This window comes from Silene latifolia, chromosome 7 (genome assembly GCF_048544455.1).
Source record: "Silene latifolia isolate original U9 population chromosome 7, ASM4854445v1, whole genome shotgun sequence".
Taxonomy (NCBI): Eukaryota; Viridiplantae; Streptophyta; class Magnoliopsida; order Caryophyllales; family Caryophyllaceae; genus Silene; species Silene latifolia.
The window spans coordinates 4544769-4572559 of NC_133532.1; the positions used below are offsets into that span (position 1 = coordinate 4544769).

Sequence of the window (27791 nt, forward strand, 5' to 3'; positions counted from 1 at the left end):
TATCTTAATGCTAAAAAACTATACTATGTACTACATCAGATGTATAATCCACTTACCGCAACCCCAATTCTCACCTTTTAAGTCTAGCCAAAGAGAACTAAAACCCTTCTGTTTTTTTTTTTTTTTAGACAAACGTGTACTATTTTTGTTGTAACCCTTCCGTTTGTTAAGTGTGACACGATCCCTCAATTAAGATAATTGCATTTTTATCTAAATTATTTATTTCCTTTTATCACTTTTACTTTCTGGAAGTAAAATTGTCATGCTTGTGTATTGTACTCCTTGTAAGGTTGTAACTCAAATTAAGCCTTTTTTTTTGGGTTAAATCTCAAATTATTTAGTACTTTTTTACATGGTAAATTCGTGCATGAGGTAAAGAGTTGGCTTAATAACTGCACATGCTGTGTGTAATTGATGATTCGAGTGGTTCTGCAATTGATTGTGGATTTATAATTTCCATTATTAGAGGCTTTATTTGCTTAATTACCTTCCTAGCTTGAAATCATACTTAGTGATTCGAGTGCACTGTCATATTTTTTTTTTTTTTGATAAAGTAAGAAAACTAGATTGATTTTTTAGGGTAGTACCTATTACCGTGCTTGCTTAGTTACCATCTCATGTTTCACTCGAATTTCCTTTCAAATATATAATAGATTCCCCACAACAAAATTCACAAATAGTCTCAGGTTCCAACATTCTCATTCATATTTGCCACAAATTATCAACTTTAACCGTTAAATGAAATACAATGATCTGCGTGATCCCAAGATAGATGGAACAATTCACGTAACTTGAACAAGATGCATGGACATTTAATAGAGTGAGTTCAATGAAATATGGGTGAACAAACTTGATTAACCCATTTAACTTTTTTTTTAAAAAAATCAGCTTGTTTGGCTCTCTTCAAGAACCAAGTATCTTAGAAATTTGAGACCGAAAATCTGAAATCAAAACCAAATTTTTCGACATACTAGTTCGTAAAATCGGTTCGATTTTATTTACTCATTGCTAATGAAAACCATTACTGATTGAGCAACTAATTTTCTAACATTAACAAACCACCTTGTATACAATTTAAAATCATTTGGTGCTTGTTTATCCTCGAGCTCAAAATACTGTGGAACCTTTCTGCCATCGACCAACCTTTTAAATGTTGTTACAAAGGACGCTAAAAACAGAAAACACCCATCAATGCCGTTAGTAACAATAAATTTGGTCACTATTATTGCCATCAAAGCAAACATATCAACACCGTTGTGCCTTTCGACACTCTCCTCGATCAAAGAAAACATGGTTCGTCCATTGTTAACCCGAGAGCACATCCTTTCAACACTCTCCAATGATAACTTTCAACGGTTGCATCTTTTTTCTCATTCTGTAATGTTGGACAGTGCACAATCATGTCAACATTTACTCTATTTTAGTGGCACCGTGTTATGGAGTAGGCTCACAGTCAGTAGACATTTGTACTACCTGATCATTAATAGACAGGACTGCTCGTGAGTCTCCTACATTACCTAATAGCATTAACAATAGTTGAGCACCTCTTCCCAAGTGAATGTTTTTCCATAATAGCTTGACGGTGCCCTCGTAGGCTCACAAAATAGACTTTTTAAGATCAGGCCAGAGTTACTCAGAAATTGTCCTGCAAGGGCACGATATCATAAGAAAAAAAATTGGCATAAATAGTATATATAACTGCAGAAATGTGAATGCAACATGTCCCTTATACCTCCTTAATGGTCTCTGTCTACGATGAAAAAGTAGAGATTGTTTCCAAATCACACATGATGACAATTGTGTGCCTGTGCCGTAAAAAAAAAAATTTAACATCATGCTACTCTATTTTCCTCTGCAAGAAGAGTAGAAAGTTCAGTTTTGTTTAGTTAAAGAACGACAACTCTTGCATCGTTGGATAGGAACTTCATTTAAGAAAACCCCTCTAATTGGAACCGATATAGTGTTCCACGTGACCTTCACGTGTTGCTCTCCTCACACCTCACTACCCCAACTTTGCCCTTTCATTTCTCCCATAGTCACTGACTACCCCTCCCCAAAAGCAATCAGAGGTCGCGTAGTCGCGTTGTAAATAGAGAAAAAGAACAGAGAATTTGAAGGTTTGAGTGGGGATGACATACTAAAGCATATGCTTGTTTAAACCTATTCATCACCCCATGAAACTCTTAAGTGGACCATCTTGCCTTCAATCTCAAAACTCAATGAATTTGTTTCCAACAAATGCACAACAAATGCGACCAATGTGATTCTTACATGTTAAAAAGATAAATAAAGTTCAATCTGTAATAAGTTTAACTCTGTTCACAGCAAGCCGTAAGCTAGACTACGATGCGGTTTAAACAGCTACAGAGTGTTTCAGAGAGAGTGTTTCAGAGATAGAAACCTACTCAACTATTTAACCTACTTATCTTTCTAGCTGAATTGTTTCTAAAAACAAAATGTTATAGCTTTATAGATGAATACTTGAATAGTGTCAATTTATTGCATTAATCTCAAACACACCTACATGAGTTAAGAAAGATGTCTGTTTCACAGTTATGTAAGAAGTTTGTCAAGAGGGAGACAAAAAATGGTTAATTACCAGGTTGTGATTCTCAAAACAATTTATATGCAAAAGACAGAATCAGGCTAACGCTTTATCACCATAATTTCCAGTACCTTGATAAAGTAAAGCTAAAACCAATTATGATACTTGAAGAGACAACTAAAATATGGACTATATGGCCATTTATATTATTGGCTAATCACATCCCCGTTTCCAAAGACGACTCTTGAGACGCAAATTCTGAAATTTCATGATAAAAAACATAACCAGAAGAATAATCTAACTGATATGAAATTCCAATTTTAGATCTCCACCCTTTGCTCCCTTAAGGCCTTGTTTGGATACCAAAATAGAAGGGAAAGGGAAGGGAGGGGGAAGGAGCGAAGAGAAAGGGAGGGAAGGGAAGGGGAGGGAGAATGGTGGTGGTCATTTTCCTTCCAACTCTTGCCTTTGTTGGAGTGGAAATAATTTGACTTGGAGGAGGGAATTGGAGCGATCTAATTTGCCTCCCCTCCAAATCCCTCCACCTCCATCTTGCTAACCAAACAAAGGATTTCTCATCCATTCAAATCTCTCCCCTTCCTTTCCCTCCAAATCCCCCTATCCAAACGCACCCCAAGAGTGTCAGGAAACTGCTGTGTCACACTATCAGTAGCAATCCTGACGAAGGTCTTTCTCACATGTCATTATTGCTACTTCTACCTAACAGTAAATCAGTGCGATAATTCATGTGAGTACGGTGGTAGCAAGCCCGTGGCACAAAATCAATTTCCTAAACGAACAAAACACATTGTTTCCAAATGACTCGAGAATGACTAACATAGACTCAGAGCCTAACAATCAACAAGAGGCATAACACGATCAATATTTTCAACTGTGTTGCTCGGACTCTTCAAGATTACCTCGCGTACTTGTGTAGAACACTCGACACTAAGACATGGGTAAGACACTCGGACACTTCATTTTAGACCAAAAGCATGTTTTTTTTTTCCATAATATAGACGAATCCGACACTTGGACACACACCCGTGTCGGATACTTCTAACCGGGTCCGAGCAACATAGCTTTTCAAAGGCGTATGCTCATCACAATCATTGCCAAGTTTTTGCTTCAATTCCATTGAATAAGAAACAGCCTTTATAAAATCATACCAAGGCAAATCAAGGCCTCAAACGATGCCTCTTGTCTAGCTCCACACAAAGATCCAACTCCTTCACCCTTTAAGCACATTGGAGTACGATTTGCAAGAACATATACAAAAGAGAGATATAAAGGATAACACGAAGCCTTTAGAAGGGAACATCTATATTTAGTGGGGCATGCTATGGGTAGCAATCTAACATGTCCTAAACTTCTGAAGGTCATAATTAACAGAAACAAATTAACAAACCTGACCCTGACCTCATGTCGCTCTAACTTGTTGGCAAGGTGAAGAGGACCAACAATGCTACTGTCTAGACCTGATCATGGGCCATGAGTTAAATTCAGCTTAATATTGAAAACCTCACTGTTTATGTTTAAAACAGGGAATAATACAAGAAAATAACAAAATGTGTAATAGCTAATTTAGACGCTTATAATTAGCTGAATGGGAGATTAAAGGATCTTAACTCAAAAACAATTAAATAGAAGTAGGTGATGCGGGATGTACACGCATAAGATTTAAGACGAGGAGGCAAGTCTGCAAGTTTTCAAAGTGCATTTGTTATTGTGTTCCAACCTTCCAAGGGGAATGCGAGGAGTAAAATCTCCTGTAGTCCAACTCTGGGAAATTAAGAGTTGTAAATGACTTTCTCTCTTTGGTCTATATTTTCCAATAAAATAAGATACGACTGTTAGCTATCTTTTTCTCCTTTTCCAGATTTATGGGCCGGGCTGGGCCAAAAATTGGGCCATAAGGGAGACCCGTACTCGGCCCGAAATGTGTCGGGCTAAAAATGGGCCATGGCTGTGGCCTTTTGGGCCAACTTGAAGCCCAAGCCCTGAAAATAATCGGGTCAGGCTGGGCCATTGGGCCTGTGCCATTTGACGAGGTCTGCTACTGTCTATGCCCTCAGCTTTACTTTGGTGTAGGTCAGAACCGCAAAGGGTGTACAAAATATCAAATAAGATGACAAGAAAGCAAGAGGGAACATTATCACCAGCAACATTATCCCCTGCATTTCGCACCACCTTCTCAGCCGTGTAACATCTTCAACGTTTCCATAGTCAGTTGCGTCGCCTACACCATTGCCTCCCTCCATCTCCATCGTCATCGTTACCAACAAAAAAAATGAAAATAAAATGAAATACTGAAAAGATAAAAGTAATACCCGAGAAAAATGTGGAGAAAGAGTACATAAATGATCGTGTAATCTGAAATTGGAAGGGGGAATGAAACAGACACACAATCACCAACCCTCCATAGTCACTTACCACTTTAAACTTTTACATATTCGCCATACTCCTTTCCAAACCACCCCACCTACATAAACCCAATGTTTAAATCAAGTTTCAAAACCGCACTCTAAACTAACAAAGGATAGCACCTCTTTAGATTTAACACCTCTTTAAATTTAACAAATGAAAATAAGAAATCACCTGTACCACCTTGCATCCCCTCACCCTCTACTACCATCCACTCATTTCCCTTCTTTTCCTCTCAAACACTCATTTCACAAGTCACATATCTCCTCACTTATTACCCATACCTCTACGGCTCTATGACTACACTTATTACCTTCCATCTCACTCGGTTTCCCAGTTCCTTCCCATTAACAAATGAAAATAAGAAATCACCTGTACCACCTTGCATCCCCTCACCCTCTACTACCATTCACTCATTTCCCTTCTTTTCCTCTCAAACACTCATTTCACAAGTCACATATCTCCTCACTTATTACCCATACCTCTATGGCTCTATGACAACACTTATTACCTTCCATCTCACTCGGTTTTCCAGTTCCTTCCCATTAGCTATTGTTAAACATAGGTTGAGAGCATAATACACAATGCAACAACGTAGAATCATAGTCAATATTTCAATACAAGATATGAGGATACTGTTGGTCTTAATCAAGCACTTAAAATTTTGATTCTTATATTTCTCAGTAGTGTGACATTTCTAACAGATAAAGTCATATACCAAGAGTGTCATGCCACGGAACACAATAGAGAGCATGAGCATTGAAGGCCTGTTCAATTGTTGCTGCTGTTAGATAAAAAACAAAGGCTCATCACTAATGCACACAAGTGGTTTTTGAAACGTGAAATATAAAGTGAAATATACAGCACCAGAGGAAACATCTAATGTTCAGACTACAATCAGAAGGGAAATCGCACCCTTTAGATTGTATACTGTACCAGATAAAATTACGACCCAACATGAAGTAACGAAAAAGTACCTGCATCCTCGTGCTCATGACCTGCTGTGGATCGCCTGCTCCAAAGATACCACAATGCCCTGCCTGCCAGCAACATATATTGTATGATAAAATCACAATTAAATAAGTAATTTTGAGGGGCGAGCATAAAAATCATACACAGACAACAACAAAAAATTGTTGGAACGCCAATAGATATTTTCCTGTAGATTTGAGCTAGTCCTTTTTTTCCGACTGCATGAAATTAAAGATTTCATTGAATATAATGAGACAATACGCTAGATCTTAGTTTTTCCAAAAGGCAAATAATAGTGAATAGAGAATCATTTGTTTTATGTAATTAAGCTACGAGATGCAAGAACTAATGAGACTGTTTCTTTGAAGTGAACCGCTGTCAAAGACATCGATCACATCAAAAACCATAGTTACATGTTACATCCATAGCTAATTAGCTATACTAGCATGACATTAGATCTATGTAATCGAAAATCCGAATCTTATAGGTTACAGTTATACTATCAGCCCTATCATAAAGCTTTATTTCACCCAAAAATATATGATGCTGATGGCATGGGCATGTTCAATGTTCATCAACAAAGGGCACAACAACAGTCTGCAGAACTACAAAACCCATAGCACACTTCATGTCAATTTGAATCAAAATTACTTCTACCCTATGTTGCTCATGCATGGCTATCTTTATAAAAAAATATGCATGATTTGGCTTAAATGGAGGTGTTTAGACTTTAGAGTGTTAAGACATATGGGTAGGCGAGGGAAATAGAGAATCCAAATGACGTCTTTAATTCTGAGTAATAATAATAAATCATTGTTCATCAAAGTTCAAAGTTTCACACACGAACAAAGCAGCTTACGACTCATTGCAACCGGCATATGCAAAATGTACTACCACCCAATTAAGTTTAATTCGTCATCCAAACGCACCAAATATCAAGAAAATTGTCAATTTCATAATCAACCAACAAAGTTCTACTACTCATCAACACCACAATCTTTTTAAGCCTGTCAATTAATTTCCATAATGTCCATATCAAACTGAAAAATTCTAGCAGTTTCATCACAATGTCAGTACCCTAAATCCTAATATATCTACGTGAAATAGTAAATCAATAAACTTTAGTTCAACTCAACACACGTCACTGCGTCAGCAGCCAAATCCACATTCTCATCATCTTAAAATGCCACATGACCTTTGCAGCTCCGTCATTACGTCAAGTATGAAGTATATCATGAGGCATGACCAAGAAACTTACATTATCTCAAGATTCTCAACCAAAAAACTTGAAAGCTAACCAAATTTAATCAAATTAGCTTAATATTACCAAAATCCATTTACGTTCATTCATCAAACCACAAATAATAGACTGCCGCATTACCTCTACTTCAAACAACAGCGACGATGTCTCACGTAATATGATGCTCGAATCCGCCGTTTTACACAACAACGGCGCTGTTTCGTTTCCAATGGCGCAACATTCGCCGGTGAACACCACGGCGACAATCGAGCATAAATTGACGGAGGATGACTCGTGTTATTCCAGTGGATATTAAATCGAAGATGATCTTCAATGCGACGATTCGTCTTCGAAACTTGAATCGATGTTTTCTTCGAGCAGTAACGTTAATGGATGTTATAATCAATTGCAATCAGTTTAATCAAATAACCCTAAATCCCCAAATCAAAATAAAAACTCACCCAAATTGCAAAACGCGGCTAAATTCTCGGAATCAATCTTAGCATCAGCGACTTAAATAATTAAATATCAACCAAAAACGCAGCTAAATGTTGTTTGAGGTGCCGGCGTGCCGGGTGGTGTCGGTAGTGGTCCGAGTGGCCGGAGATGAAGAGGTGGGTGGCGAGAGTGTGGTGAGTGAGGTGGGTTGAGTGAATTGAGGATGACGAGGGGATCGGGTGGTAAATGAACATTTTGCCTTATAAGTATTAGAGACCTCAGTCCTCACTCCAAGAGGGATGGTCAACCTAGTATTTCTACACTAAGAATTCAAGTCAACAATTTTGAATTGAAACATTTACTTGTCCAAATGATGCAAAACTTCACAGCTTGGGAGAGGTTCTATGGAAAACCCAAATGAGCATTTAAGCGATTTTCTAGAATTCAAAATTACTGGGAATGAAGGGAACAGAGTGAGGGAAATACAATAAACCTCTAAAATGCAAAACTAAGAGTAACAACTGAAAGAATAGAAAGTAACATAACCAAGAGACTTGAAACTCTAGAATTCAACAGGGAATGAAGGGAACAGAGTGAGGGAAATACAATAAACCTCTAAAATTCAACAGGGAGTGAGGGGAATAAATCTAGAAAGATTACTGGCAAAAAATAAAATCGAACTAATTTTAAAATTCAACAGTATGAAGGGTAGGACAAACTAAAGTTAGAAAAAATAAAAAGGGGAAAGTGGAAGGGAAATCATCACCTTTGTCTAATATGGAAGGGTAAGTGGAAGGCAAAAACGAGGGACACACCTGGATGATGAGCCAGTGACAGTTCCACACATAAACCTGGCATACCTAGGGCACAGCAAGCAAAGGAATTATGATCAGATCAGTCGTGTAAAAAGACCCTTAATTAATAATAAAGATTAATTACTCTATTTCTGAGCCCTAAATCATTGCATACAATCAATTTAAACGTAAAAAAACCAAATACATGCTTCTCCATTATTTGTTTTTTCAGAGCTAACAACTTAGCATGAAAAACTCTAACCACTATATCTGGCCGATTTTGGGGTTCCTCCCCGGGCTAAGTTGCCGCCTAATTTCTGGCCAATTTGCATTGCATGTCATTGTTACAAAGAGGTCTGGTTTACGGTACTCCTGCACAAGGGACATTGCATTGAGGTATCTTTTCTTTAGGTCACGAGGTCCACCTATGTATGTTGGAGGCAAAATCACCCGTCGGCCAACATTAGCTGCACAGCTCTCCCCAGCGTCTACATTATCTAATATTCCCTGGTAGAGTTCAGCGCGAATAGTATCTAGATTATGCCTGAAGAAATCCAATCTAGTGTTTTCAACTTTGACATACATATCTACAATGTATTGTTGTAAGCAGCGCCCTGCTTTTAACATCATGTTGCCAGGCCTATTTTGCAATTTGTAGCAATAATATTCGCGACAAGATATCTGCTTTTCATCTTCAGTATGCATTCTTGTTGTGCCTGTGAACAAACGCATTGTTAATTACGTTGTTAAACTTTGTATATAATAATTTAACAAAGTTTTAAAAGGAAAAGCTATAGTTAACTAAAAATACTTACGGTTTTCTTCCGCCTCTAATAGAGCCTCGACACTTTCCACGGATGCTGGACGTAGCATGGGTTGGGCATTAGCAGGCTGAATTTGGGGATTTTGTTTCCTTTTTTTAAGCCTTGTCTCCATCCGCACTCGCCAGAGGGGAACAAAAGCGGATATTGCAGTGGATCAAAGCAACCATAATAGTGCATGATCCTGTGTGTGACATTCATTTTCCCAGTCACTGATATGTGAGGTCCATCAGATAGACTTGAGGAAGAACTCTCTGACCAAATAACAGCCACCTCATCAGGGTGCATTATAGACATTTGGGTCTGCACGTGGGTTTTTGTTTCAGTGTTTTCATCGACACATATCTTTAAGTGACCGAAAGAATCATGCATAAGGATTTGTTTGAGTTACACGCATAAGGATATCAATAACATCCTGCCTTAATTCAGAGAAACAATTTGCCCGGTTCTCGGCTTCATGTTGGCCGTCATAAAAATATAGCTGCAAATACCTCGGCCTACCATCAGAAGGGACTAAATTTGGAACATGGTGATAAATCTGCCCATGCAACTTGAAAACATAAATACCCTTTACTGTCTGGCAGTCAAAGTCTCCACCAATTGAACTAAAGGCAAAGAGGTTATTGTAGACCCTAGCATACTTTCGAAAATGTATTGCATCTTCTGTATTGGCAGTGTACAGCCTGGCCAATTCAATGGGGTATTCCTTCTGAGGAAGTTCTATAGCGCCATCTCCACAACAAAAATTCTGTCTCAAATCCAATCTTGTATGCACGGCATTTGTGGCATTGCTGGACCAGAGGTAGCTGCAAAGGTGCTCGAGGTAGAGGTTGACCTATTGTTGCAGCCGGTATTCCTAAGAGAACTTAAAAGTGAATAGTGTTCTGGTGAATTGATAAAGGGAGAGAAGGTTATTGAAATAATGTCATTGAGATAAAGATCAAGAAAAGTAACTACTTACTGCATGCTTGGGCAATAGGATGTCTTGTCCGAGGTATTTTTGGCTGTCTAGCAACCGTCCTAGCCATACAACTTCATAAAAGGATACGACGAAACATCAGAATCCTCAGCAGAAAAAGTATTAGCTATTAGGCAAACAAAAAAGAACAATAAAATTTACCTAGACATTGGGACTTCGGACTGTGAAAGAACTTGACGCATTCGTTTAGGTCTACCCATGCCCACCGTCTCTCAATAATAAGGAAAAGTATCTAAATTTGGCCGTATTAAAAATTTACATAAACATTTGTCAGTTATCATTGTTCTCAATGTTCTGTCTATTTGTTTCTTGGGTAGTGGCCAAACACCAAAGCTACAAAATATTGTAAGTGATTTTAATCTTGAAAAACTTACCCATATAAAAAGCTTGTAATGGTGCTGTAATCTTTTGGGTACAATGAAGTCGAGGTTAAACAATGGAAGTGTACACCTGGATAAGTACACAAAATACACATGAAAATAATTAGATAACGACACAAGTATGTTAAATATAGAAGATAACTAAATAAATAAAAAATTAAAGACAACGAATAATAAGAAAGGAAGGCCTATAAACAGATAATTCAGAGATAATATGCATATCAACATTAAGACTTTACAAAGACATCAAAATGAGTTTTGCGCCCATAAAGGCTTCTAGCAGCAATATGGGTCATCACAAAAACTTACATTAGTTATGCCTAAGACAAAATAAACTCAGAAAAGAAATAATGATGAGCAACACAGTTAGTTCATGAATTTAGCAACTACGTAAATTGATTGGGTAAACATTCAGAACAAAATGATTAGCAAACAAAAGTAGTGAAAGTGTAAACTGCAATTGAACGATAAAACTTTAAATTGCATAACAGGTACATAATAATAATAAAATGATAAAATGGCTAGTTTTGTTTTTTTCTTTCATTTTTTTATTTCATCATATCTTGAGCTCCAGTACGCCACTATATAACTATTTTGTACTTTAAAGACATAAAACATAACGAAACCAGCATACACGTACATCCAAATTTTCATTTAATATATGATAAGAAAATTACATTTGAGAACTTTACAAAGACATCAAAATGAGTTCTGTGCCCGTAAATGCTTCTAGCAGCAATATGGGTCATTACAAAAAGTTACATTAGTAACGCCTAGGCCTAAATAAAAAGCGAGAAAATATATAATAACACAACGACCTGTACTCAGGCTGTATATCTTAACAAAACTCTATGAGTTCTGTGCCCGTAAACGCTTCTAGCAGCAATATGGGTCATTACAAAAAGTTACATTAGTTACGCCTAGGACAAAATAAAGAGTGAGAAAATACATAATAGCACAACGACAACCTGTACTCCGGCTGTATATCTTAACAAAATTCTATGTGTCTAAGATATAGCTAAACACCTAAGGAGTTTAGTTATGTTTTGCCCGTTTGAACACTGTGGGCAGTTCCTCAGGAACCCTGAAAATTTTCCTGTGGCCACTTTGCGTTTTAGTTTCAACAGACAATTGCATTGATGCTGTCTTGTAAGGCTTTTTTTTGGGCGGGACAGGAATAGAAATCATAGTAGGTAGCTTAATCCCCAAATCTTTTGGTGGGGAACATATCTTCACAGGTAGCGAAATTGGAGTTGGAGTCATAATCTCCATACCTAAAAACCGCTCTTTCGCAGCCAGGTAGCTTTCCATTTCAAGCGCACACAAGATAGCCGCATATGCAGATAGTTTCGGGTTATAATTTGCATCAATAATTTCCAAGTTGTAAATGGGTATGAGATAGTCTATGACTGTCTTTGCCAGGCTATTCTTTGAATCTTCGATATGATCACAACGCACACTGAAAAATGTTTTATTGTCATTACTACCTTTGAGGGAGCTAATGGTCGTCCAAGCAGTGTATTTAGAGCGACCATGTGCAACAATGTCAAGGTCAGTACACTGGATATGGCATTTACTTATGATCAATTGTAATATACCATTGTAATCTACAATGACTGGTACACTCCCAATAGGCGCACCCCTACCCAGCTTTTCAAGTAGTGGAAGCCCGACAACCCCCCTCCTATGATTGCGTAGCTCCTGGCGTTTTAACTTATAGAGACCAGCACGCCGCTCAAATTCCCGACGTTTAGAAATAGAAATATCCTCAACCCAAACGTTAAACCTCTCCATTAAGTCACGAACAGCAATTTGTGCAGCCTTCTGACAGGAGTTATGTATATTCAAAGACGGGCCACCTACATAAGTATATGCTTCAGGCCCTGAATATGTGTAAACTAACACAGCTGCATTATTTGTCCGAACATCTATCAGCTTATATTTTGGGGCAGGGAAATGCAGGTGTTTAGTCATCTGCAATAGCAGAGATTGGAAAGGGATTGCATGAACAACAGTAACAGAATAGGTTCTCAATAAAAATCCGAAACGTCAAACATAAGTCGAGAGATGATTGCATGACAACAGAAACCATAGCATGACAACAGCAACGCTAGAAAACAACATGCATGTATATATCTATTAAGCTACCCTATCATAAATCTGTTTAGATGCTCATTTTAAATTTAAAACTAATCCGCAACTCCTTAAAAGCTTTTGAGACACCACAAAACAATAACAATGTCCTTAAAAAAATGGAAAATGAAGTGTACTGCAAACATTCCTGAGTAAGATAAATTTTCTCTGATGTAAGGTACAATTTCTCTGCATGCTCATGCATGAACAACAGTAACAGAATAGCTTCTGAATACAAATACGAAACGTCAAACATATGTCGAGAGATGATTGCATGACAACAGAAACGATAACATGACAACATCAAGGCTAGAAAACAACATGCATGTATATATCTATTAAGCAAATACTTAAAACATAATCTATGATCTATAATTTTTCAAGGAAGTACCTTTGAACTGGCAGTTGGCATTGTTTGTAGATGTTGAGAAGCAGTGTTCACCTTCAATAGTCAACAAACGAAGTAAGTGTTAGCTAGCCTTATTTACTTATTTTAGAGGAAATTTAGATTTAGAAATACCAAGGCACCTAACCTAAACAATGGTTATATATATATATATATATATATATATATATAGAGAGAGAGAGAGAGAGAGAGAAAGAGGAAGCAAAGATTAGTGGGTGGTCATGTGGGTGGGTGATGATTACTGTTCATGAAGTCATTCCACTCAATGTGTCATATCTGGTCAAACCACCATATATGAGCCCAAATCTCATGCTGAAGTACATTGAACCAGAAATTGACAGAGTTTATTATTATTATCAGCCCATCATTGATTTTAAGTTATGTGAATAAGTACAGCAGGTAATGTGTATACGTTAAGAATTCCGCCACTACTGCTATATTCTCTATTAAATGATATTCATAAACTGGTTTTGACGCGCCAAATCTTGAACAGATAACTAAATCGTATGTTTAACCATTAGAAAACGGTGTGAAAACACAAGAACGAATTATATACGTTAAGGATATTTTATAAAGTATAAAAAGGAGGCAAATTTCTGCAAGTCAACTGGCATCTGTAAAACTTAGTCATTTTGTCTACAGATTTGTTGTACTACGACTTTTGACAAATGAGCAGGATGTCAATTATGCCAATTTAATTTCATTTTCTATTTCTGTTCACTGTAATAAATTTTCAGATACGCCAATCAAGTAAAAGTTTTAGTCGGACAAGGGTACGTGAGTTCATATGAAATGTCAAAGTAACATAGTATATATATATAGAGAGAGAGAGGGAGAAAAGATCTAGTGAGTCCACCTTTTTTCATTGAGTCCATAAGTCCTCTTTAGGACCATTGAAAAGATGAGATGGAAGGCTGAGATTAAAGGGGAAAAAGAGGGGATTAATGCTAAAAGGAGGGGATTGATGCTAATTAATCACTTTCCCTCACTACCATCACTAATCAAACCCCTAATCTATATAAAATTATAATAGAGGAACCACTAAACATAAAACTTGACACGTGGCATCCTCTCTACTTTTTTCCCGCCCAGGCAAAATCCTATGCAATAAACCCTAACATAATCTACCAATATCTTCCATAGTTGACGTTCTACACTTTTCTCCCTCCCTCTCTCTATCTCCAATATAATTTCCTACTCCAAATTATCTTAACCGTCCTATTATCATTTTTTCAATTATATATTATGATGATTATCTCCCTAAACTCATTTCGTCATTTAATTTTTCCAAGCTATTTTCATGTCTTTGTACCTTATTTTTCTTACTTCCTTATTATATACGGAGTATCATTTCAATTCGATGGCCTATTGTTCGATATCAATCGTGTATTACCACCACTTTGTCATTAACTCATTTATTCCACCATTTTTTTTGCAGGTTTAACATCAATTTGATGATGCGATAACTGTACACAAAGCTTTTATTTGATGCTCTCAGATTCCGTCAAATCTCCGGTCTTCGAGTCTCGCAAGGAAGGTTAATATTTTTTTTACTTTTCACAATCGATTGATTTCTAGGTTATTATCCATTTTGGTACTTATCCGATTTTGCACTTTTTGATCAATCTGAGTTTTCTAGGGCGTTTTTTCATTCATAATTGTTTTCATACTTTCATAGGTGATGTCGTGATGAATATGGAATTTGAGGGAGTTATGATTTGTGTTTGTAGGAATGAATCTATTATAGAACAAGTCTACATGATTTCTAAGTTTTGTCTAACAAATTTAGGATGATATTTAATATAAATTCATGATAATGATATTGATGCGATTTTATGACAACTGTTTGACTATGAAAATTTTGGGTTGCAACCTGCAGGCTTTTATTACACTAATTTTGTTAATGATTTTACTGATTTGCATTGGTACACATTACCGATGTTATACATTTATTTGCATTGTGCACGGGTTTTAAATTAAGTTTGTAAGAAAATTTGTTACTTATTTACGAGCAAATAAGTTACTAGATTCACTAAACAAACAGCAAGTGCATTTGATTCACTAACCAAAAGTGGGGAGATACCAGTGCCTAGGTATTGAAATTTGACATGGATGAGTAGCTATTTGACATTGAATGTTTTATGTATGTTTAGAGTTTGAGATGCTTTGAGCTAGCTCATTATGTCTACGGGGGTTATCACATTAGACCGGAGACTAGACATTAGCAATTCTAAAAACTGATGACCGGCCATGCTATGAGAGGCTGGACCCGAACCATCACATTAAAACTGGTTTTAGATCCGACCGGACCGGATGGAGTGGATGTGCTGATGACACATTCATTTAACTTTAGAAAAAAAAATTGTTGTAGCAGATTCAGTATACCTTGTGTACGCTGATCTCAGAGAGAAAAAGTAAATAACATCCCTTTTTTTCTTGGATTTGGCTATTTGAATACAATGTGTTTTGAAAAATAAGAAATGAGAATAACAAACAAAAAATAAGACAATAGTGTGAAAAAGGCATTAGCTTTAATCCAAGTTCAAACTCATAAATAGCAAACCCAAATTACAAAATGATAAGTTATGGACTGTTGGCGATTTGACGATCTATCCGGCATGGCGAGATCGGGTTTTTACAGTTTGGAGATTAGTAACGCTGTGAAATGGATTTTTGGAACTAAAGAGTTGTAATTTCACAAACTTTGAGAGCAAGGAAACAGTGTAAAAGGGAACTCAGGGACATTGAAGATTAAGAAAATTGACGTCTAATTGTTCTGAACTTGGAAATGTGAATATATTTGAGATAATAATTCCTAATTTGGATTTGTGAGAAAATAATGACTAAGTTTCCTAAAAACTAGGAAAATTGATTTGGAAACTCCCTCTTATTCACTCATTTCCTCACTCTTTCCGTTTTCATGATAGTTGGATTTTCTTTCCTCTTTCCTTTTTTGGAAGGTTTTGTGTGATCTAAAATCAATTGTATGTAGGGTAGAGTGTTTTGTGTAGTCTAAAATCAATTTCTTATTTCTTGTGCAAAATGGAAGGGGAAGAAATGAGTGAATAGGAGGGAGTAATTGATATATGTTGCAACTTCCTTTTCAATTGTTGCATTTTAAATTGCAACTTACTTTTGAGTGATTAAACTGCAACTTTTGATCTAATACTTATGTTTAATAACGGGTAGGTTTTTTGAGAGACTATCTCTCAATAAGCTTATTGAGAAATTATTTTACAATTTTAAGAAAAAATGGTACTAAAGATAATATATAAGGTAGGTACAATCATGATTAAAGATAAAATGGGTACATTTATTATGTAAATAGATACGAAATTACTATGTTACGATCAATAACAAAAGGGTCGCTTCCAGCGGAAAATCGATGCAATAGTGCAGGAAGCTCCTAAACTATTTAGGCATCTGAATATTATCATGGCACCGAATGCAATATGGAACTTATTAAACAACGAGAATCCCACACTAGGAAGGCTAGGGCATCTTATTGTTGGAGATAGAAGCCAAATCTCACCAGCAATAACAACCGATTTTGTTTCTGATGGTAAGGCATACTTTTTCAAAGATAATTTTATAGTAAATATGTTATTTACTAACCAGATATGCATTTCTAATTTGCCTGCATGCGTTATTGCAGAAACTGTGAACAGGAAAAGAGAGGAATTAAACATCCTGAACAATGAAGTTATCGTACTCTGTCAAAGGCTTCAGACAGTTCTAAACTGGATTGTGGTTTGTGACCTTTGTAATGGAGGAAGCCAGATTGTCATGTGCCCAGAACATGAGCGTCATGCAATCAGAATTATAGAAATCTATACTGATCGTGTTGAGGCGGTAATTGATGAAAGACAAAGGGAAGAGAGACGAAGGGAGATTGAACCCTCCACTTCTTCTGATGATAGTTGCAACCAACAGCTTTGGTAATCAATAAGTTCTTAAGCTACATCAGTGAAGAAGTATTGTACGAGCCTAATGAACACTACATTCAGTTCTTAACTGAATAGCTATGCAGGTGCAGTAGGCATCCCACATTCCCACCCATGCATGTAATAAAAACCAAAATCCTTAAGCAAGAATAAGGTTCATTATCATCACAAAAAGCTCTGTGAAAATCGCGGTTGTTTATTTTATAAACATTTCAAACTACGAAATAGAGAAAACGTAAACTGATACCTTGGTCAGTTGATGTTTCATAGCCCATTGTCAATTTCACCAGCCACTTAGATAATGCACAGGAAAGATGGCTGATAGTGTCCAAACCATGAAATCCAATTTTGCTGGTCCCAATCCCAATAAAGCACAACCCGTCTTGTGCAATTTCGGATAAATACTACAAACAAACACCAAACACTAAATGAAGCCATTGAGAAGACATCTAATATAAAACTAAATTCCTTAAGATAAAGGGTAATTATCTCCGCAAAAAGACGGCTAAAACCGCATTTGCTTATGCAGGACTTTATAGGAAATCTTAAAATTTTAAATATCCGAAATTGAGAAATGTCTCTACCTTCTGTGGGAGGCTTTGATCCACCCCTAGACTCTTTTGAACCTTCATCAGCTTTATTTGAGATTTGAGCATTTCCGGATTCACGTTTTTTTATAGCATCCCCAACATTTACTACTTCATCAAGCAATTATTGAGCTGCCTTGAAATACCTGGACTTCAAAAGCGCGCTAGCAATCCCAGCCTGCTCATATTGGTACTGATAGCAATTCTCTCCTTTCGGGTTTATTGTAAATGGATGATTACTATTTGGCATCCCGAATCTAATCGTACGGAAAACAATCATAATTTCTCATATCTTTGCTAGGAGAAGTTTCGTCAACTTTGCAGGCCATTTGTCTGACACTATTTTCAGCAGATACTGGCATATGAGGGCTTAACACAGAGGAAAGGCCAGGGTTTGAGTACTGGTATTGAAATGAAGGTGTCGAAAGTCCCGAAACTACTGTCGACATTTGTGTACTAAGACTAAGAGATAAACCTTGTAAATTCTGTTCACCATCGATAATCTCCAAGTGATTTCTAGATATCAATTGCAGCTCCCTGGGAATAGACATACTCATTGGATCACCAGTAGGTGGGATAAACATCATTTCATTTCTTCCTGACATAGAGTCAAAAGTTTCGCCATTATTAGGAGGATTGATCGAGAAGTCGCCATTAGAAGAATTCAGGTTCAGGTACATCATCATATTGCCATGAAGAAGATTGGATTCTAGGTACGATGCTAACTTTTGGTCCGACGTATAAGGAGTAGATAAGACATCAATTTGAGAACTTGAGCTTGGGTAATAAGTGGCCATCAGATTTAGGATTTCGCTTTTTCGTGTCAGAAATTTCCGGTATTGCAGAATGAATCCAAGAGTATTACATCAGCAGTAAACTTCAACTGTCATATGATATGATCAGGTTATGGACCAGTAACAACACCTAAGAAAAGGTAAAAAAATCATTTGATCAGTAAAGTCTGATAAAAGTTAAAACCATAAATCATTATCTGTCATTCTGTCAGGAACTATCACATAAGGATGATGCTAGATTCATTAAAACACGAAAAAAATAACTACCTCCATCACAATCATTTGTTTAACTTTTTTATTCAACTGTAACCAAATAGACAATAGGAATACTTTTTCTGAGAAAATCGGAAAAATGCAAAATTCTATTCACCATCATATATTTATATCAGAAAACCTTAATGGATTCTGCTCTAGCTAAACAAAATTAAGGGCAAACACAGATAGAGACTTATATAAGAACACCTACCCAAAAAAAACTTAATGACCCTTCTACAAACAAGTAAGCTATATAGTCGTCCGAGAATGATTCGGGGTCAGCTAATATGAACCCGTGATGAGGAATTGTGTTGTCATAACAACTGTCTGAAAAATGATTTACCAAACTTTAGACTAAACTCACTACCTCTGTCACAATCATTTGTTTACCTTTTTTATTCAACTGTAACCAAATAGACAATAGGAATACTTTCTCTGAGAAAATCGGAAAAATGCAAAGTTCTATTCACCATCATATATTATATCAGAAAACCTTAATGGATTCTGCTCTAGCTCAACAAAATTAAAGGCAAACACAGATAGAGACTTATCTAAGAACACCTACCCAAAAGAACTTAATGACCCTTCTACAAACAAGTAAGCCATATAGTTGTCCGAGAATGATTCGGGGTCAGCTAATATGAACCCGTGATTAGGAATTGTGTTGTCATAACAACTGTCTAAAAAATGATTTACCAAACTTTAGACTAAACTCATCCATCATGAAGTTGAACCAAGTCAACCCATATCACTAAACAAATCACACCACAATCAACTATCACTAAATCATAAAAATGTGAACTTCTTATAACAACGAAAATGAAGACAACATTAAACCACTGCCTAATGGCTCCCACAAATTGTGAGTTAAGAAATAAAGCATACAATAATATGAAATGAAAATTTAAGTACAGACCTTCAGAAAGATGTACCTTAACTGGAGTACAAATCAGCTTATAACAATAACAATTGATAAAACTTAAAAGCATTAAAAACCTTAAGCTTACACACTAAAGACAAACTGATCCCAAGAGATTTTGCATAAACCATATAATGCCCTCCTCAGAAACCCTTTTCAATCAGTACAATGACATGCTTGATTAAAATAATACTATACACTTTATATCACCTAATCAATAAAATATTGTTGACATAAAATAACATAAACATCAGCAACAGATAATAAAGATAGAGAGACAAAGACAAATGCTAGTTTAGTCCTAACTTCCAAAATTTTGCCAATTGGGTAATTGCCTTTTTAAATCACATAAAGCATTTCTGTAATCGGTCCGATTCAGTTTCCACTCCTACAGTCCTACAGTTGAGTTTGTCACAATTTTGGGCTCATCAAATCTCAAATTGGCACCTTTCAAGTTACAAATGGAGCAAATCAACAATAATTAACACTGGCTCCTTTCATCGTTGCATTTACGCCAAAACTAACCGGACTCGTTCGTAAACAGAATAAACCCAATATAACCGAAACCCGAATCGACTCAGACCTGATAATAAAACTGTCCGACCATAAACATCTTACGTTGACATAATAACGGAACCAAACCAACAATAAATTAAACAAATGAATAAAAAAAATACCCAGGGTAAGAAAGAAGGATGAAAGCAAGACGGGGGGTTATCCAATTCATGTAGCTTCAAAGACCTAAAGGACGCTTCGACGCCCATTAAACTAAATGGCCAGTCTCGTGAGTTTCAAGGTGGTATGGAGTCTGCCATTTTGGAAGCTTTATTTTACTAAGACCATTAATCACTGGCTTATCACGGGAATACAGTTCAAATGAAATCGTTCCTGCAGCCATGGTTGCAGCTCATGTTTCTGAATTATTTAGGCAGTCCAAGGGCTGGATGAACGCTCTTTCTAATTGAAAGCGGCGTAAATGAGATAATGAAAAACACAACAGGGCATCTTCACTCTATAACCTTATCGATGTCCAGAATAAAGCACTTGCTTCAATTGTTAAGAAGGCAGAACCTTTGGAAACACAATTATCAACTTCACTGGTGTCTAAAGATTCGCCAGGTATCTTAAGGCGAAGAAAAACTCACGAATGCAATAGATCATAGCAACCACCAAAGTACTATGTATTTTGTTTACTACTCCCTCCGTTTCAGTGATATGTTTACACTTCCTTTATTTCCCCTCACAAAATAACGAAAGTGTAAACATATCAGTGGAACAAGAGGGAGTACCTTTTAACAATCAGAATTTTCAAGTGACCAAATCTAAGATACCTTTAAAATGGTTATATATTTCACCGAAAATTAACCCAGACATATGCAAAGTCACTCCAAAAAGGCATCAAACCAAACCAACACTTGCATGCAATATGACCCGAATTAGACAAAACATCAAACACTTGGAGTGCATCCCCCAAAAACAAAAACAAAATGATTGAGCAGTAGATCGAACACGTAAAAAGCAAAATTTAGATCACAAAAAGACACACCTCTAATAATACAAAGGAAAGCGTCAAGAGGAGCAGCCACCGATGTAAGATGCATAAACTGCAGGAAAAACCAAAATAATGGAAGCACTTTAGAGGCAATGAAGAAAAAAGCAGTGGTTGAGCTCCTCGAAGAAAAAGCTGTGCTAGAAAAAATAATTTTAATAATAGATAGATAGAAGAGAAGAGAAGAGAAGGAGAAAACAAAGAAAGGAAAACAGAAGTGGGTAACATACCTGAATAAAAAAAAAAGGAGAGACAAGGTGCACGAGCTAAATAATATAGATTGTGGGTTAAAACATCACAGTCATTGGTCTAAAAACAAAATGAACGTGATACTATAGTGGTAAAACCATAGAAATTACCCATATTTCACACGTTAGGGTGAAATTAGATTGTGTTTGGTAATCAAATTAGAATTTCTGTCAAGTTCCGTCCTGACCTTTCCAGCTGCTCATTCACAAGTAATAGTGAATACTATCTACCTTCTCGTCAACTTTCCTCCTCTCACGAATTAATTAAACAAAGAGAAAGTAGATATCATTACTCAAGAAATACTCCACGAATGCACGAAAGTCCATGGCATAGAGTTTTCATTGAACCACGTTCAACATAATGCTAAACATAACAGATGCTATAATCTACAAGAATCAAGATGAAACAGCAGTATTGATTACCTCTTTTTTCTTGCATTCCTTGTATACATCAAAGTGTTCCTGACATTTGCTCTTGTCTGAGTTGTACTGCTCCAAACCTATTGAATTCACCACCACCCACTTTTCATCATTCATCAACAGAACCAACAAAAAAAATCAACTTGATTATGTGACCAACAACCCAAAAGACCTTCTTCGATCAAAAAAGAAAAATTACGCTTATAACATTGGAGTTTCTTCCACAAATTGTTGACGAAAAAATAATAAACATCGAGTATGATCCAATATAACCCAACAGCCCATATATGTAACCCTGAGATAAATCAATAGCTATACCAACATCCACCAATACCTATTTTAAGGCGGTTTCACATAAAATCGACTATTCTTTTTGCGCAACTACCCATAAATGTAGTCATCAAGTTTATTATTCATGAGTCTGTCAAACTGACCACCAGACACTACCCATATGAAAAAATTCATTAACAATACAAAAGTAATTAACTTTATTACTTTATGACATTTAACATCATCTAATTAGATAACCCATAAGCCACAAAATATGAGTGCCAGGGGGTCGGATGTAGACAATCTTACACTTATATTAACACACAAATAGGCTGTTTCTGAATGACCTAAGATAAAAATAAATTGCAAGCTAAGGGGGTCGGGGCAGTCTTACACCTAAGTTAGCAACACAAAAAGGTTGTTTCCGAATGACCCAAGATAAAAAATTGCATCGGGAACTACATCGAATGAGAGCTACTTCGCATGACGACATAATTAACAAATACGAAAAATTGTAAAATAAATGGAAAGAGAAAGAAAGGGTTTACATTTAAGAGAAACGGAGTAATGAGTAAAACAAGGAGAATCAGAGATCTTGGCTGCACTTGGATATGGTGGTGCCTCTGCTCTTGATGTCATGCTTTCATGTTCTTCTGATTCTTGATTCTTCGTTCTGCCTAAATCAATTGGTTTCTTGTTAGTTGGTCAGTATTTTGGAATTATCGATAAACTCCGTATGTAATTAGTTGCAAAATGAACGACTCAGAAAACGTTATAAAGCATATAGATTGCGCAGGATGGCCAAAATTACAGCCATTGAGCTAATCAAGTCGAGAGAATTACACCAAAGTCAAAGAAATTTAGTGCTCACCGCAAAGAACACAAGGCTGAAAGATTTCCACACAATTTCAAGAGGATTTGACAGCCGCTTGGATGCCTGCCCATTTACTAATGCCTTTGTCTTAATCATTTGTTTATGTATTCCATTTTTCATCCATCTTAGCCATTTCTTTATACTCCAGCCTACCTATTATAAATACTCTTACCCCACTTGCGCAGATTGAAGAGATCATTGGAGTATTTTGGATAAATGGCACAAGGTAAGACAGAATGGTGTTAAGATAATACTTCCAAAGAAAGATGTGGCTACTTACTTTCTTCTTCACAAGCTCCTCCGCTTCAGCATATTCATCAAGTTCAGGACCCTCCTTGTTTTCCGCTTTGACATCAGGAAGCTCCCATGCATCTTTAATTGACTTCAAACCAAAGAATAGTAAAAGGGTCACAGCAGCATATTCTCCGATGGGGAGAGCTGCAAAACATGCATTAATAAAAAAAATTAACTACCCTGATAACGCGATATCATAAGAATCTACTGGCCAAATATCTGGCTCTAATATGACAATGACTGACAGTTTGTATCCAAGTTGTTCATCATATAAATTAAAACTGCATCCTGCATCGGATCACAGAAAGTTCATCTATTGATAATAAATAGTTAAATTCTAAGAGAGCAAAAAAAGTTTTAGCTTATTTATGAAAGGAAGTTTGTGTAAAGCGAGCCAGAAGCTCAAGTTTGACACTGAAAAGGTTTTGAAACCATGTCGTGTATACCAACAAATAATGACTTTCATGGCTAAAATAGCTGTCGTATGTATTCTGAAAGAAAGTTGAAGATTCCTTGACTAATCTTTTATGGTATATAGGCAATACCAACAAAACAAACAACGCCCATAATAGGTGTCTTGGTCACTTGTTTGAAATTGAGCAAGTACTAACTGAAATATGCGCCCTATAGCTACTGAGAGAACTGTCATCAGACTAAGGGCACCCATTGATCCTAACAAAACCTGATTCATAAGACACAAATTTTAATGCCTCAAAAATTCGACGTAAAGTCTACAGTGTAAAGAATTCTTGAATATATAGAAGTATGGTCTGATGAGCAAAAATAAATTTGTCAACACATACAAGTCATCATGTTCCATTAATTTGACAAAACATATTTTGATTTTTGATAAGCAGAAAGCACAGACTATTGTTTTTAGATCAGGCGCACACTCCCGTTTTTTATACAGGAGATGATACCGAGACCTGTGAAGGTTTCGAAGATCATTGCAACCAGTTTAGCCGCAATTAAGTGAGGTTAAGCCGCAACGACTGATATCACGACTGACCAAAATTATACTTTGGTGAAACTAAGGATCAAGGAACTGACTTAGCTTATCTAATACTCAGATGTTGACCTTATATAACCAAAATTGCTTAATTCCAATATGATGTTCATTCTAAAAATTGATTTCAGCTACATCTCACCGGCCTTAGTAAACCGGAAAAGATACTTAATAGTTGAAAACTAAACTAAAACCTAGAGATGTAGCTAAAATTTAGGAACTACGGAGTAATATGATAACTAACCATATAAAAAGGTTTGACAAATTAGCTGAAAATATAGCAGATTTTTGGTTAATAAATGATACAAAAAAGGCAGCACCTTTGAACCAATTTTCAAGCTTTTCAGAGTTGAAATCGAAACAACTTTTTAGTTCCTCCTATATATATTGAGCATAACACCTGATCACATGAAAAGAAGGTGGCAAGAAGACAAGTTACCTGTTTTTCCTCTGGGTCCGGACTTTCACGTGGAATCGTATCACAACCCTGTACAAATGAACATATTATTTCTTGAACAGCATATCCTGCAATTTCAGAATAGTTGACTAATAAGGAGTTTCGAGCTCACTAAACACTTCATATCTCAGGTTTGACGTCATTTGGATCATCAATCTATTCCTTTTCTTTCCAGACTGCAAGTTACATGTTTAAGAAAAAGCAATTAACTTACATTTCTTAAGCTGAAGAACACATTTAAAGAGCTGTTGTATATTTTTTTCCGACATCTTTCTGTCAGACTCAAAATTGAACGTAGATTCCATTTCTAACGGAACCAAAGAATCGCTATTTTCATTATGATCTCCCGGAAATTACCTCTATGGGTCAAACCAACACAAGAGTGACACTTCATACATTTTGACCTCCCTTAACTCACTATTAGCGGGAGCTTTTGAAGCAAAAAAGTAATATTATTGTTATACTGGATAAACATACGGACATTGGAAACATACTGGTAACAAGGTAATTATGATAAAGCACTCGACAACCCCAATAGCTAATAATACCACCCTCAAATACAATTTTTCACGCATTGGAAGTGATCCTAAGAGCAAAGAAATCCCGCTTGCTTTACCAATATGAGAAGCGGCATGATCGACTACTTTGGAATTGATCCCTCCAGATTGCAATGTCATGTACAAGATAGTAGCCTGAGTGTCCTCAGCATATTTCTCCAGCTCTTCGACAGTTTTTGGGATATCATCTGGTTCCCTTTGAGCATCTATTATTCGGGCTTCAACCCATCTTTTCAGCCAGGCGTTGCTTATTTTATGCTGATAAAACTGATGAAAGGGATTGTGCTATAGGATGCTCGATCACCTTACTGGCATAGATTTTGTCCATTGCATCTTCTCACCAAATAAGACGCATTAGGCTTATCCGGGGATCAGAAGCAACATCCATTGCTCTGGCTGTTTTGACACTGAAGGCATGAAGAGCAAATGCAGCTTTTCGCATACTCGGGGTAAGTTCGAGGAGGCATAGGTAAGTGTGGTAGTCATACCTTCTTACTTGTTGTACACAGTATGAGAAAGCAGACTTTAAGCTGCTGGACTTGGAAGCAACAGTCATCAATGAACTTTCAATGTACCTAGAAACATTTTAAGAATTCTTAGAAAATACTTGTAAATTGGTTAATACAAATTGCGGAAAAAGGCACATAACACATAAAACTCTAAACCGAGTTTCACAAAAATTTCAAGCATTGTTATCCAGCATAACGAATAATGGATGCCAAAACAATCTGTAAAAACTCAAAAATAATTTTTATCACCGAGATAACAGCAAAAAGGCAACAGGGTTTATAAAAATCCTATCTTTACTCCCTCACCCTTTTAGTTCCCTCTTATTAACCTATCTCAAGTTTCAGCCATTATCAAAAACACATTAAAAAAAATTAAAGATCGTCGTTGCTTGAAGGGTTTGATTGCCTCACAACTAATAGAGGCTGCTCAAGTAAGATATCCGTGCACGGACAATTGACCAATTGTTAAGAGTATCGTGGTTAATGCTTTACTCCTTTGGCATTACAGCCCGTCCTAATAGATATGATTTATGGAGCAGCAAGCCCAGATAAGTGTAATAAGAATGAAAATAGTAATAACTATAGGAAACAATGACCAGTTCTACATGTAACCGAGTATCAGCACTTGAGACAAGGACTAATCATGGAATCACAAAACATCAGATTGATTTGATCATCTTCCATTAATTTGGTTGGCAGTACTAATGTCAAAATGAAACTGCACGTTGCTAGAAGACGAGTTCAAGCAACAAACAAATTTAGCACAGATATATACAAGTTTGAGCAAGATGCACATGCAAAATATATGCTTAGAAGAAGGAAAAACCCGATGATACTAAGCTGAAACCAATCAGCAAGAGAGAATTAGGTACATTTGTTTCCAACCCAGGAGAGTAAATACAATGAACGATTGCTATCGTGGTTCATTTCACATTTGTGGCCAACCCGGGAGAGTAAATGCGACGATAAATTATTTCAATCGTAAAAAACACATCTTTTTACAACACTTTTCAGCAAACTGTTAATCTAAGCTATCATCACCATAGTTATGAACACTCAGTCTCATTTATAAAAAACATCACAAGATTAATGAACAAACCTTACAAACATGTGGGAGTAGCATTGTTCAATAAACTGTTTGTTTATACAATCATAGCCATAACTACAAGCTCTTGCTCATCAAAAACTAAGATCTTGTCTCAAATGTTAGTACAACAAATTACATAAATTTAATTACTACAAATACAGCAAATTACAAGATTGCAATTTAATACAGAGAGAGTGTAGTGTTTACCAGTCCTTCAAGCCTTAAAGTTGAACACCACGAAGAGATAGAGAAGCCTCCTCCGTCTTAATCGCCTATAAAAGTGATCTCACTGGTGCTACTTCTGTTGTTTTTGCCTTCACCAATTCAACAAAAAACACATAAATATTTCTCTGAAATATTGCACCAACAGAAACCTTCAAATGGACACAATGAAAATCTTCATCAAAATTCTAGTTTCAATAACCAAAATCAGATGCGAATAAACATCAATCTTCGTGGCACCCAAAATAACTCGGAAATTTTAATTGGAATCCCAACATGCAAATGGAAAAATAGGAAGACACACATCAGGACAGCCTTCTAGACCCATCAATTTGATATAACAATGAAAATCTTCATCAAAATCGTAGTTTCAAAACCAAAATCAGATGCGAATAAAACAAATAATAACTTGCCTTGTTAGGTTGGTTTCTTCAATGGATGTCCCAAAAACGTGGCTTGAATATATGTAACAAATAGAACGAAAATGGCGTGGATGTTCCTGCTGAGAGGGAGGAGACATGGTAGCGATTTATTATTAAGAGGTGAAAAAGGGGAAATGGATTGTACGCCTGAAAAATAGAACAAAAATAGTCAGAATAATAGGGAAGGGGCAAAATGGGGAGAAACACCCAAAGTTACTGTTCTAGAAACAGTAACTTAAGTTTGG

General features: G+C 36.4%; 1 protein-coding gene across 38 annotated transcripts; it reads right to left on the bottom strand.

Moving 5' to 3' along the window:
- Positions 1-1040: 1040 nt before the first annotated feature.
- On the bottom strand, positions 1041-27731 carry LOC141591452 (uncharacterized). 38 transcript variants are annotated; one of them, XM_074411789.1, is made up of 26 exons: positions 27538-27731; positions 27110-27216; positions 25366-25881; positions 24862-24925; positions 24732-24779; positions 23273-23430; positions 22990-23168; positions 22667-22795; positions 21852-21928; positions 21178-21235; positions 17661-18587; positions 17324-17480; positions 13118-13168; positions 10588-10663; positions 10355-10445; positions 10196-10266; positions 9229-10090; positions 8676-9129; positions 8435-8479; positions 5947-6005; positions 5688-5753; positions 4736-4806; positions 4215-4244; positions 3965-4023; positions 1733-1805; positions 1041-1645 (listed from the first exon to the last, which is right to left on the bottom strand). In XM_074411789.1, the coding sequence occupies exons 18-23, from the start codon at positions 8743-8745 to the stop codon at positions 4226-4228; spliced, it is 330 nt and encodes a 109-aa protein (XP_074267890.1). In that variant the 5' UTR covers positions 8746-9129; positions 9229-10090; positions 10196-10266; positions 10355-10445; positions 10588-10663; positions 13118-13168; positions 17324-17480; positions 17661-18587; positions 21178-21235; positions 21852-21928; positions 22667-22795; positions 22990-23168; positions 23273-23430; positions 24732-24779; positions 24862-24925; positions 25366-25881; positions 27110-27216; positions 27538-27731; the 3' UTR covers positions 1041-1645; positions 1733-1805; positions 3965-4023; positions 4215-4225. The 38 variants fall into 38 exon arrangements, with proteins under 38 accessions (XP_074267890.1, XP_074267889.1, XP_074267888.1 ...); XM_074411788.1 differs by having other exon boundaries at positions 3954-4023; XM_074411787.1 differs by having other exon boundaries at positions 3954-4023; positions 4175-4244.
- Positions 27732-27791: the final 60 nt, after the last annotated feature.